Genomic DNA, 12528 nt, shown 5'->3' with positions numbered 1-12528 from the left:
ATAATTATAATGTCTAATTTGTAGGGTTAAAATATATTGAAAATACTGGACAATAACAGACTATATTTTTTGTGTGTGTGTGGTACACAGGCCTCTCACTGGCAATTGTAAGCAACCCAAACAAAACTAGAAATTGAAAAATATAATTTTTCAATTTATTTGAGTTGTGGCCTCTCCTATTGTGGAGCACAGGCTCCGGACGCACAGGCTCAGCTGCCATGGCTCACGGGCCCAGCCGCTCCTCGGCATGTGGGATCTTCCCGGACCGGGGCATGAACCCGTGTCCCCTGCATCGGCAGGCAGACTCTCAACCACTGCGCCACCAGGGAAGCCCCAGGCTATAATTTAAGATGGGCCAACAGGAATTAAGTGTTCCAAGGTCCCAATATTGTTAGGAAGGAGGGTAAAGAGAATGATTAGCCTCAGACCTTAAGTTAAATATTAATGTTAAAATTTCGAGGGTAAGCACTAGAGAAACAGAAACAGTATATAACTTCCACACTCTTCAGGAAAAATGAAAGGGAACAAGGGGATCTTAGTTAATCCAAACAAAGGAAAAATAAGAAAAAATTAAAGAACAAAATAAAAAAGTAAAAATGATTCCAAATAAATTGGTAATATTAACAAATGTAAATGGACTAATCTGTCAAGACAAGAAGTATCAGAACAAATTAATAAAAAGTCCAACTACAAACTATTTATAAGAAATAAGCCTAAAATCTAAAGACAAGTTGGAAGTAAAAGAATGAAAAATTATATATAGTGCAAATAACCAAAAGAAAACTAATATAGTTATATTAATATCAGACAAAATAGAAAAAAATCATTGCTAGGAATGAGGAGGTCGTTATCTACTGATGAAAGATTCAATCTGCTAAGAAGACATCAATTCTAAGCTTAAATAGACTTAATAACATACTCCTGAAAACAGTTACAGCAGAAATTGATAGAAATACAAGGTGAAGTTAGCATCATGAACCCTCTCTCAATCAGAAAAAATTCATTCAAGATCTAAACTAACAAGCTTAACGTAATAGATATATATACAGAATCCTGTACCAATATTAATATACATCTATTTTCCACCTCACATCAAACATTTGTGAAGACTGACTACATACTAAGTCACAATACAAAATTTCAGAGTATTAGTATTATACAGACCCCAATCACTGAACACATGTTAAAAATTTTTTTTAAAAAGATAACTTTCAAAATCTGTGAGTTGGAAATGTTAAATATCTGATGAGCAAAAGATGAAATCACAGTGGCATTTAGGAAAAAAACAAGCGATGAATTCCTTAAATGCCCATTTTATATCACATTTGAAAAACCATACAGCCAACACACTCAGAATCCATTTATGGAAGATTCTGGTGTCTTCTTAAGTGGTAGCCATTTTGGAAGACGCTAATTTGAGACAGTAATAAGGGAATAAGGTGATAGGCTAGTAACGGATTTTGGGTAAAGCCAGTATAAATTCTAAGTTAATCAAAAAATTAGCAACATCTATTTCCACTTTCACTGTTTTTTTTTGTTATGTAAGAATAACTATGATGTAAAGAAATAGGATTTATGTCGATTTCTCTCAGCCCATCAGCAGTCCTGACTAACTGAGTGCTGATTCTGCAGTTTATCTCCATTTTCGACACCTGGCAAATCCCAGAGAGGTATTAAAGGAATAGGATGACCAGTCTTAAAAACGAAAGATTAAACCAGAGTCTAACCAATCATTTTGCCATCTCAGCAAGTATTTTCAGTATAACAAATACAGAATCAATTGACAAAATAAACCTATTAAGTAAAAGATATGTAATATCAGCCAAGAAATTTAATATCAGCATAAGCAAGAGAATTATCCACATGGAATGTTTGAAGCAAAGTTGAAGTCTAAGGAATGCCTGTAAAACGATTAATGTAATATGTGAGCCCAATACAGAACTCATCATCATCATGTTTTATCCTGGAATGGCAGCTTACAAGCCACAGCTAAGTAATTTGTTCTGTGACACTTAGAGAGAAAACTGACTCTCTTCCAGTGCGGACATGCCTCAACTATCTCAATTTCTATATCATCCAAAAAGAAAACAGCTGTGGTTCCACCACACCACTCTTAGATGTGAAGGTAAAAAATATACAATTAGCTTACTCCTAAATCTTGAAATAGAAATATCTTAAATAGCAGCTGTTTGTAGAATATCCTCATATGCCAGCCCACTGTACACATCTGCCATTCCCAACAATTCCAAGGGAAGCTATGTGAATTGTCTTTTTAGATTTTTTTGCATTTATCTTAACACCAGCAATGGACATTCTAGAACACCAGTAAGATCAATATGGTTCCTTCCCACTAAGTCTTAAGCGGGATAACAGGTTACTTAATCTGAACAGCCAGTACCTCTTTTTCTAATACTGAAAACTACCCAAAGCATTTCCTTATAGCATCACCAATAAATGATACCACTCTATAGTTGTTTAAATCAGAAACCTGAGAGTAGGACTGCTATGTTTAGCAAGTAAAAATACAGGACACCTAGTTAAACTGGAATTTCAGATAAATTACAAACATTTTTTTTAGTATAAGTACATACCAAATATCACATGGGACATACTTATATAAAAGGTTACTCACTGTTCATCTGAAATCCAAGTTTAACTGGGCATCCTGTATTTTATCTGAGAACTCTTAAGCTGGGATTCTTCCTCTATTGCCTTCTACATGCAGTCCACTCCGCTAAGACTTATCAATGCTACTTCCTAAAAACATCTAAAATCCATCCACATGGGCTTCCCTGGTGGCGCAATGGTTAAGAATCTGCCTGCCGATGCAGGGGACATGGGTTCGATTCCCTGATCTGGGAGATCCCACATGCCGCGGAGCAACTAAGCCCGTGTGCCACAACTACTGAGCCTGCGTTCTAGAACCCACATGCCACAACTACTGAGCCCACGAGCCACAACTACTGAAGCCCGCGCGCCTAGAGCCCGTGCTCTGCAACAAGAAGCCACCGCAATGAGAAGCCCGCGCACCGCAACGAAGAGTAGCCCCCGCTCGCCACAACTAGAGAAAGCCCGTGTGTAGCAACGAAGACCCAACACAGCCAAAAATATATAAACAAATAAAAAATAAAAATAAAATCCATTCGTTTTTCTCCATTTCTTCTGCCACCACCTTGGTCTAAGCCACAATCTAAGAATCTCCCAACAGCCTCTCTGCTTCTACTTTTGTAGAAATATCACTTATTCTAAATATATCAGCATTTATTTCTTAGTATGAAGTTGATGCTAACTTCAAGTTTCTCCTTTCTGGATCATTATTGGGTAGCAGTAGAAATCTCAAATCTCTAAAGCAGTGTGACAGGGACCAATGAAACTGCAACTCTGAAGAGGTGAGGCTTTCACAGTGACCTGAAACAGTTCCAAGGAAAGTAACAGTTCTCTTGGGTGTGCCGGAGTCAATGACCTCTGTCAATCATTTTGCTAATTGGTGTTTATTGCCACAGAGAGATAAGCTAGGGGGAAAAACCTGTGCAGCCACGGTAAATTTGGGGCTCAATAAAGTTGGTTTAAAATACTCGTCTTGAGACTTCCCTGGTGGTCCAGTGGTTAAAAATCCGTCTTGCAATGCAGAGAACGCGGGTTCGATCCCTGGTCAGGGAACTAAGATCCCACATGCCGCGGCGCTACTGAGCCCTTGCACTACAACAAGAGAGCCCATGTGCCTTATCTACAGAGCTCATGTGCTCCGGAGCCCATGTGCCACAACTAGAGAGAAGCCCGCACGCTGCAACAAAGAGCCCACTGCAACGAAAGATCCCATGTACTGCAACTAAGACCCAATGCAGCCAAAAAAAAAAAACCAAATAAATATTTTAAAATAAAATACTCTTGTCTTTCAGAGAGAATTCTAAGATTTAGAAAGAGACTGCTTGTGAGACATATTCCTGTCATTTAAACTGCTATTCTAGGGACACCTGGTTAGTGTACCCATCAACCCATGGTTGCAAAGCCACGGGGCAGGGCATTAGAGAATTTGGGCAGTCAGGAAGTAGGATTCAAATAAAAATATGTGGCACTGACTTTGTCCAATTACCGATGCTTAAGAACAGTTGCTGCCTCCTGACTGATGAATAATGATTTTGTTGTGAGAGCTACAGTCATCCCTGAGTGCTGCTAGCCTGTCACGCTGCCCAATCAATGGACACCAACAAAGCAGCTTATACACAGAAATGCCAGTGCAGACTTTAAGACTTGTGTGACGCTGCAGAGCCGTACAAGCTAACCAAATTAAACACAAATTACTGTCGTAGAAATAACTGGCAGGTCTAAAGAAAGCAGGATTCCCTGTATATCAAAGAAGCCATAGAATTGTTACAAATGACTCTTAGATCATAGAACATGATGGCAATTCAAGTGTTTCAAAGTTCTCACAATGTAAATTTGAACATTCATCTATTTAATACAGAATACCAAGTCAATGTTGTTGGTACTGAACAAAGAAACTATTCATACTCTCTCCACATGAAACAAGCATTACAAACGAAGTCCCAAAAGCCTCTTACAAGAGTGAGTTACTTCATTCAGGATCCAGTTATCATTACTCAATAAACAAGCCTGTTTGTGGATAAAGCCTAATCACGCTACCAAAATCGTTCTTGGAAGCCCTATCCAAGATACGTTTTTTTTGGTATATCTCCTTCTCTACAGTGGAAAATGAAATGCCAGGCTATGGATATCCTGGCAGAGGCCAACATTAGAGATGAGAAAAGGGTATGAATGTTTGCACCGGGGTCCAGTCAATCCCCAAAGAAGTGTGGGCGCTGCGAGATCGCACAAGCCTTAAAGTCTGCACTTGTTATCTCATGTATAATCTGCTTCGTTGGTCCCCACTGATCACACAACATCAGGGCAGGCTAGCAGCGCTCCGAGATAACTGGCTCCCACATCCAAAATACTCTGTAAAATGACTCATTCCCAGCTCCTTTTGGCACCTGGGACCACAGACCCAAGGACCAGCAAGCTGTTTCACTAGAAATGCACTGGAAGTCTACTTAGAAGTGAGCTTTCTCATAAGGGACTTCCCTTGGAGGCTGAGGATCAGAAACTCTTGAACCGTAACTGCTTCGAGGCCATTTCAGCCTTTGCTCGTGGGACCCCAAATCCTCACCGGGATGCCAGTGATCATGACCGCTGTGCCTCAGGGCTCAGGAGTTCAGAGCCTCCACGTGCGCTTACAATAAGGTCCACTGCTCGGCAGACAACGTCTGGCGGGTTGGACCCGGGCTTTTCTCAGAATCAGGCCTCCCTCAGAGGCCCTCTCCCAGCCCAGGAGGGCTGGGATCTACCCAGGCATTTGCTTGAAGGCTAAAGTCCGCGGTAACAAGACGCGGTGATGGGGGGCACCTGCGTCTACCCCGCAGGCGGGGGGGTCCCCGAGCCGCGCGGTGCCGCCCGAGAGTACAAGCCGGCGGCAGGGGGCCGAGCGCTGGAACCCGACGCCGTGGGCCTGGGGGTCCGCATCGGGGGTCCGCCGAGCCCACTTACACCCCACGCCCCCCCCACACCCGCGCGGCCCCTTCCGGGTGAGCCGCGCCGCGGCGGCGGGACCCGCGTGGCCGGCCGGGCTCCGCCTGCGCTCGGCTCCGCCGCGGGATGGGCCCCGGTCCGGCTCCCGCTGCTGCCCCCGCGGCCTCGGGCCCCCAGGGCCCGGCCTCCGCCCGCGGCTCGGCCCTTCCCCGGGGCCGGGCGCTCACCTCTCCTTGGAGTAGAGCTGCAGCTGCTGCTCGCGCGGCTTCTTCCGGATAAACGCCATGGAGGGAGGGAGGGAGTGCCGCGCGGGCGGGCGGGGCGCGCGCGGCTCCGGCTCCGGCTCGGACTCCTCCCGGCGCTCCGCTGCGCCGCCGGCCGAGGAGGTCGGGGAGCCGCGGAGGCGGGCCCGGCAGCCGGCCTGCGAGGCCCGGCCGGGAGAGCGCGCCTGCGGCCTGGCGTCCCGAGCGGCGGCGCTGGCGTCCCGGAGCCCACGCTGCGCCCGGCGTCCGGCAGCGCTCACCGCCGCATCCTCTCGGCGTGGGGACTCGGGGCGCCGTGACTCAGGCCGGAGGAGGGGCGCGCAGTCACCCGAGGCGCCCCGAGCTCAGCCGCCGGGTGCCCGGGACCCAGAGGCCGGCCTAGGGTCTCTCCTTAGGCCCCAAACGTCCGCGGCTTCACCAGCTACCCCGCAGCTCCGTTTTACGCTTGAAGACGGAAGGCGGCCCGTAACCTCTGCCAATTTGTTGGCCACAGGGGTTCCGAATAACATTTGGGCCTTTAATCTCTTGGTAATTGAAATAATTAGTCACATGACTTTCTCATTTTCTTAACAGCTTTATATAACTCACATGCCAAATAATTCAGCTATTTATAGTGTACCATTCAATGGTGTTTAGTATATTCACAGGTGTGGCCAATTACCATTAGAGTTGAAACTAAGCAGGACCCGCGGGGCTGGAGGATCCTGGGTACCAAAGCCTTGTCGTGCTCCTTGTTTTTTGTTTGAAGAAAAAGGCTTTGGTCTCCTAGGCCTTCGCTGAGTTGCAAAGGGCAGATTCAAACAGCTACTAATCAGGGAAGTGAGGGAAGGCAGAAACAAAGGAAAAGCGGGCAAACAATAGTGCTTCTACCAAGCAAAGGCCTAGTTCCTCCTCAAGGGAAACACATAACCTATCTCTGAGCTCAGAATCCTGTAGGAACTAAGGCCCCCAACCAGGTGGAGGATGGTAACTTCAGGCTGAGCCCAGGATTCCTGGAGCTCCGCCCTGTGACCTCCACCAACCAATCAGATAAGTCACACACCCTTCGTCGCTCACCCCAAATTTCGCCTATTAAAAACTCTTCCTTGAAAACCATCCCGGGAGTTCAGGTCTTTTGAGCACGGGCCACCGGTTCTTCTCGGCTGGCCCCTGCAGTTAGCCTTTCTCTGCTCCAGACGTTTTCGGTTTGCGCGGCCTTAACTGTGCGTCAGGCCCGCGAACTTGGGTTTGTCAGCGCATTTTGGAACATTTGCACCACCTGAAGAAACCCACCCTTTAGTTATCCCTGCAAGCCTCCCAACCCCATCAAACACTAATCAACTTAGTCTCTAGGAATTTGCCTCTTCTGGACATCTCATAAAATGCAATCATGGATTATATAGCCTTTCATGTCTGGCTTCTTTCATTTAGCATAATGTCTCCAAGGTTCCTCTCCATACTGTAAACAGATGGGGTGAGGGGGTCCACAGAGAAAGTGAACCAGGCATGGCTTTCTAGACATAAGCCTAAGCCATTTTGGGATCGAAGCCTGGACACAATGCTTGTCCTTGAACCGGTCTCAGTAATAATGAACTTAAGAGAACAAAAGGACAAACTTGTCAGGCAGGAGAAGCAACAACAGCAAAGATAACAAATCGGTTGTAAAGACTCCCAGTCCTATTTCAATGGTAAAGACTAGCCTAGAACACTGCCTTGAGCTGTTCTGCAGAATTTAAATCCCCGCCTCCGGTGCCCAACCACCAGATCAAGTGGAGTCTAAGGGGTGATGATGGTGACCTTTTCTGACGCTCGACTTCAATCAACTAAAGTTTGCACTCTGCCTGCGGCCCAAGCCCCTTCATGAATATGCATGTACCCATAGCACAGGACTTCCCTAATTTTGTTGTTTGGAGAGACTGCTTCAGGAAACACTCGCAGTGTTCTCCTTATTCACTGCAGGTCATAATAAACCCTTTCTTCTCCCAGTCTTTGGCTTGGTTGTGTCTTTTGCCTCTACAACCACCAAGAGGTGAACCCAGTTTTCGGGTAACAGTACGTCATTCCTTTTTATGGCTGAGTAATACTCCATTGTATGGAGTATTACCACATTTTGGTAATCCATTCAGCAGTTGATGAACACTTCAGTTGTTTACACCACTTGGCTATTATGAATACTACTATGGACATTCGTACAAGTTTTTGTATGGACATGTGTTTTCATTTCTGTTGACTACACACCTAGGAGTTCCATTTCCACCAGCAGTCTATAAGGATTCCAATTTCTTCACATCCTCGGCAACACTTGTTATTATCTGACTTTTTGATTATAGCTATCCTAGTGGATGTGAGTTGTGACTCCTTAATATATCCTAAGAATGAGCCTGTGGTGGTTCACCTTTGAGGGATTCTTAAATAACAAACTTTAAGTTGTATATATGCTGACACATACCTAATATTGTCTTACAGACCAGGTTCTGAAGGGTTAAATTTTTAAAGCTTCAAGGTCAATGTGTATTTCAGCTCTCTAGTATGTGGAAAACAATATGCATAAGGTGGCCACCATTACAATTTTTTGGAATGAATAAAGGTACATGAGTGCCCTGTGACCTGGATTGAGTCTAATTGAAACCGTGGACCTCATATTAGGACTTGAACCCATGTGCCAGGACTGGAACTCAGCCAAAACCCAAATTGGGACTTGAACCCAGAATCTTTTGAGATCACACACCTGGTCTCAGGACTTAATGAAGCTCAGGTTCTTTTTTTTTTTTTTTACATCTTTATTGGAGTATAATTGCTTTACAATGGTGTGTTGCTGCTTTGTAACAAAGTGAATCAGTTATACATATACATACATTCCCATATCTCTTCCCTCTTGCATCTCCCGAAGCTCAGGTTCTTTATGTCTCATCACAGAAAGAATTCAGTGAGTGGCAAAGTGATGCCTAAGAAGTTACTTTATTCAGGGAGATACAGCCTCCATGGACAGAGTGTGGGCCATCTCAGAAGGCAGAGGGCCTGAAATACGGGCTGGGTGATTTCATAGGCGAATGAGTGGGAGGACTGTTCCAACTATGTGGGGGAAGGGGTGGGGTTTTCTGGGCATTGGGCCACTGCCCACTCTTCAACCTCTTCTGGTTGGCCTCAGAACGGTCATGATGCTGGTGGATGTCATTCACCTTGCTAATGTAGTACAATCAGCGTATGAGGCTCAAGGTCCACTGGAAGTTGAATCTTCTGCCTACTTGGTTCTCACCAATTTTTGTCATGTCCTATGGCTAGATCATTCTTTTCAAGGTTGTGCCCTGCCCCCTTCCCTTCTGTTTTGTAATGACCAAGTGCTACACAGAATCTATAATGTAAAAAGATGTTGGCAACATCAGCCCAATGTTCCTATAGGAAACTGTGATGTAGTCGGGTAGCCAAGACAACCATGAGCAGGTACATGATGAAATAAGATAATAAACTTTGCCAAGAGGTACAACATGATAACTTCCTATATGAGAAGTACTACAGTAGATGCTGAGTTCGGAAGAGAGAATTCACCTCAGCTGGAATAAGGCAAGAAAACAGCATGCAAGTTTTCTCCATTTAGTTAAACGATAAAGGATGATGTGACCCTGGTGGGTGGAGAGGGACAACGATTCTTTCCCTGACTGAACTCTAGCCAAGCCCCTTTGAGCTTTCTTCTCAACTAGGCCTCAGCCTTGGCCTAGAAAAACTACAGACCCTCAGCACAAATGATTTTGCCCATCACCCTCCCGCCACATTAAAAGACTTATACAAACACTAACAGCTTCTTTTTTCTTTTTTTAAACAACTATCTTTTTTTTTTTTTTTGGCTGCGTTGGGTCTTCGTTGCTGCATGCAGTCTTTCTCTAATTGTGGTGAGCGGAGGCGGGCTCCTCATTGAGGTGGCTTCTCTCGTTGTGCAGCACAGGCTCTAGACGTGTGGGCTTCAGTAGTTCTGGCACTCCGGCTCCATAGTTGTGGCTTGTGGGCTTTAGAGCACGGGATCAGTAGTTGCGGCACATGGGCTTAGTTGCTCCACGGCATGTGGGATCTTCCTGGACCGAGCTCGAACCCGTGTCCCCTGCATTGGCAGGTGGATTCTTAACCACTGCGCCACCAGGGAAGTCCCAACACTAACAGTTTCTGACAGCTCAAGGCCTCATCCCTAAGATGACCCCAACCCCCCTTAAGTGCCTGCCTGAGAAAGCGCAAGGCTGCCCAAATAATTTACTGTTTGTTATAGCCAACACCTGACATGGGCCCCTGACTGCTGTTTCTTGGGGCATTTACTAAAAAGGGCTTACAGCTGTGAATTCTGTCTCTGAACCCCTGAGATGTATTTGTATCTCTTACAACCCAGGAGGGCCTTTCTCAAGGACTTGAATGCCATTCCTCTGAAATACAATCATCAGGAAGGACAGGGCTTCTGTCTCCTGGTCTCCATGGGAAGATAACTGCCAGCCAGCAGATGGAGACACGGCATTTACACCCACTTTTTGTGATTTTGCCCTTCCCAGCCTTATCTTCGACAAGAGAAGGGGAGGAAACTCACTCCAAAGGATTTTCTTGAACAACAGCTGGGAAGGATTCGCCTCTGCTGTCGCAGGGTGTGTGTCTGTGGAGACCTACGGGAGAACTGAGGCAGGAGCCCCTCGCCCTCCCACCCCAATCACCAGTCCCCGGCATCTGCTCCCTCCTCTTCATTCCTGCTGTTTTGAAGTATATTTGCTCCCATCAAAGGCAAACTTCTCCTTCCCACTCAACAACTCAGCCTTTGTAATTATCCTTTCTCTCTTCCCTCTTCTTCTCTCTTGCTTTGTCTATTTCTCCCTCACTTTTGAGCCATTCCCATCTGAATATAAATATAGTTTTCTTTTTTTAAAACATATTTTTATTTATTTGGCTGCGCCAGGTCTTAGTTGCGGCATGCGGGATCTAGTTCCCTGACCAGGGATTGAACCCCCTGCATTGGGAGTACGGGGTCTTAACCACTGGACCGCCAGGGAAGTCCCTAAATATAGTTTTCAAAAAATGTTCCCTTTATCCCACATCTCCCTCCATCTCCCCATTCTCAGTGAAACTTCTTGAAACATCTGCCTCCCATGCTGTCTCCATTTTCTCTCTCTGCCTGGTCGTCGATCCATCCCACTTGGACTTCTGGTTCCACTCTGATGCTTCTTGTTAGTTCACCACAGTCACTGGTCACTTCTCCACCCTCGACTCTTGTGAACTCTCTGCAGAATTCAGCGCAGTTGAACATGGCCTTCAACACCGCTCCTCGTCGGACCTCTTCCCCCTTTACTTCTGAGACCCCCCAGTTTCCTTGCTTTCCTCCTACCTTGCTTCTCCCTCTTTCTCAGTCTCCCTGGTTGGTTTCTCTCCTGCATAACGTCTTAATGTTGAGTCTCTGTACTCACTGTACAGGTCATTCCAAAGAGTGCTGTGATTGGGTGGCAGGCGAGGGGAGGATAACATCTTCCGTTTGTGTGTGAATTAAATTTAGTAGCCAATTTCCATGGTTTTCTCACATGGCTATCTACCAGGGGAGACATGGGGGAAAAAGTCTCAGGATATACAGCCAAGTAGAAGTTTTCAGTGGAGGCTGGGTGAGAGGTTACTTTGAAATGGATGTCCCTCAGGAAATAGAAGTTTTAGGACATTGGACTTCCACTGAAGCTGAGGAAAACCTTGAGCCAGTCTTACCTTGACCTTGAGTTGCTGACAACCATAGTTTGAGGTAATAATACTTACTTCAAATGAAGGTGATTGTGAAACCACATAACTCAGATTGGGACTTGAACCTACTGTCTTTTCTATTGAGATCACACACCTGATCTCAGGACTTAATGAAGCTCAGGTTCTTTATGTCTCATCACAGAAAGAATTCAGTGAGTGGCAAAGTGATAGGTAAGAAGTGGATTTATTGAGAGAGATGCACACTCCACAGACAGAGTGTGGGCCATTTCAGAAGGCGAGATGCCCCGAAATATAGGCTGGGTAATTTCACAGGCTAATGAGGGGGAGGATTCTTCCAACTGTTTTGGAGAAAGGGCAGAGATTTCCATGAATTGGGTCACTGCCCACTTTTTAGCCTTTTATGGTCGGACTCAGAACTGTCACGGTGCCCACGGGTGTGTCATTTAGCTGACGTACTGTAATGAGCGTATAATGAGGATCAAGGTCTACTGGAAGTTCAGTCTTCTGCCATCTAGGGCCTAGTTGGTTCTAACCAGTTTTTCTTGTGTCCTCAACAGCTGTGTCATTCTTTTAAAGGTTGTGCCCCGCCCCTTCCCTCCTGTTTCAACTGCACATCGCAGGAGATACTGTAAGCTCTGGGAGAGACCTTATCCCTTCCTCCTGGCCCCCTGATTCTCATCCCCATAAAACTCAGAGCTTTGCTCTCTTGAAACAGTTTCCATAAAACTCAGAGCTTTGTTCTCTTGAAACAATTTCCATTCAGAGCTGTTTTGCATACACAAAACACATCTTTGAGCTCTTGATAATGTTTCTATTTTCACTTCACAGACTAAGCTCTAAAAACGTTAAGGAGCTTTGTACCCATCAGTCTTTAAAAATTGCATCTGGTTGCAGATGAGGATATGCAAATTTATGTACCTCCCATTTGCAAGGTATCACCTGTCAGAGTAAACAAGAACATTGTTTTCACTGTATTCTGTTTGCAAAATAAATATTTTTCACTAGTGTGTATCTGCTTAAGTTAATTTTTAAAATCTTATGAAGACATAAA

At 45.3% G+C, this 12528-nt stretch overlaps 1 protein-coding gene across 4 annotated transcripts in view; it reads right to left on the bottom strand.

The window, feature by feature from the left end:
- Positions 1-5917, bottom strand: part of NSMAF (neutral sphingomyelinase activation associated factor) — a 62184-nt gene extending 56267 nt beyond the window's left edge. For 2 of the 4 annotated variants that reach the window (XM_082601343.1, XM_082601344.1), the window contains exon 1: positions 5754-5917. In XM_082601343.1, the coding sequence (XP_082457469.1) occupies positions 5754-5812 (59 nt within the window). In that variant the 5' untranslated portion in view covers positions 5813-5917. The remainder of the gene's footprint in view (positions 1-5753) is intronic. The other 2 variants (XM_082601342.1, XM_082601341.1) reach the window with 2 other exon arrangements.
- Between the last annotated feature and the right edge of the window lie 6611 nt (positions 5918-12528).

The sequence above is a fragment of the Mesoplodon mirus genome, assembly GCF_964341445.2.
Source record: "Mesoplodon mirus genome assembly, chromosome: 16".
NCBI lineage: Eukaryota > Metazoa > Chordata > Mammalia > Artiodactyla > Ziphiidae > Mesoplodon > Mesoplodon mirus.
The sequence above is the reverse complement of the archived record's forward strand: the minus strand, read 5'-3'. Positions and strand labels throughout refer to the sequence as shown.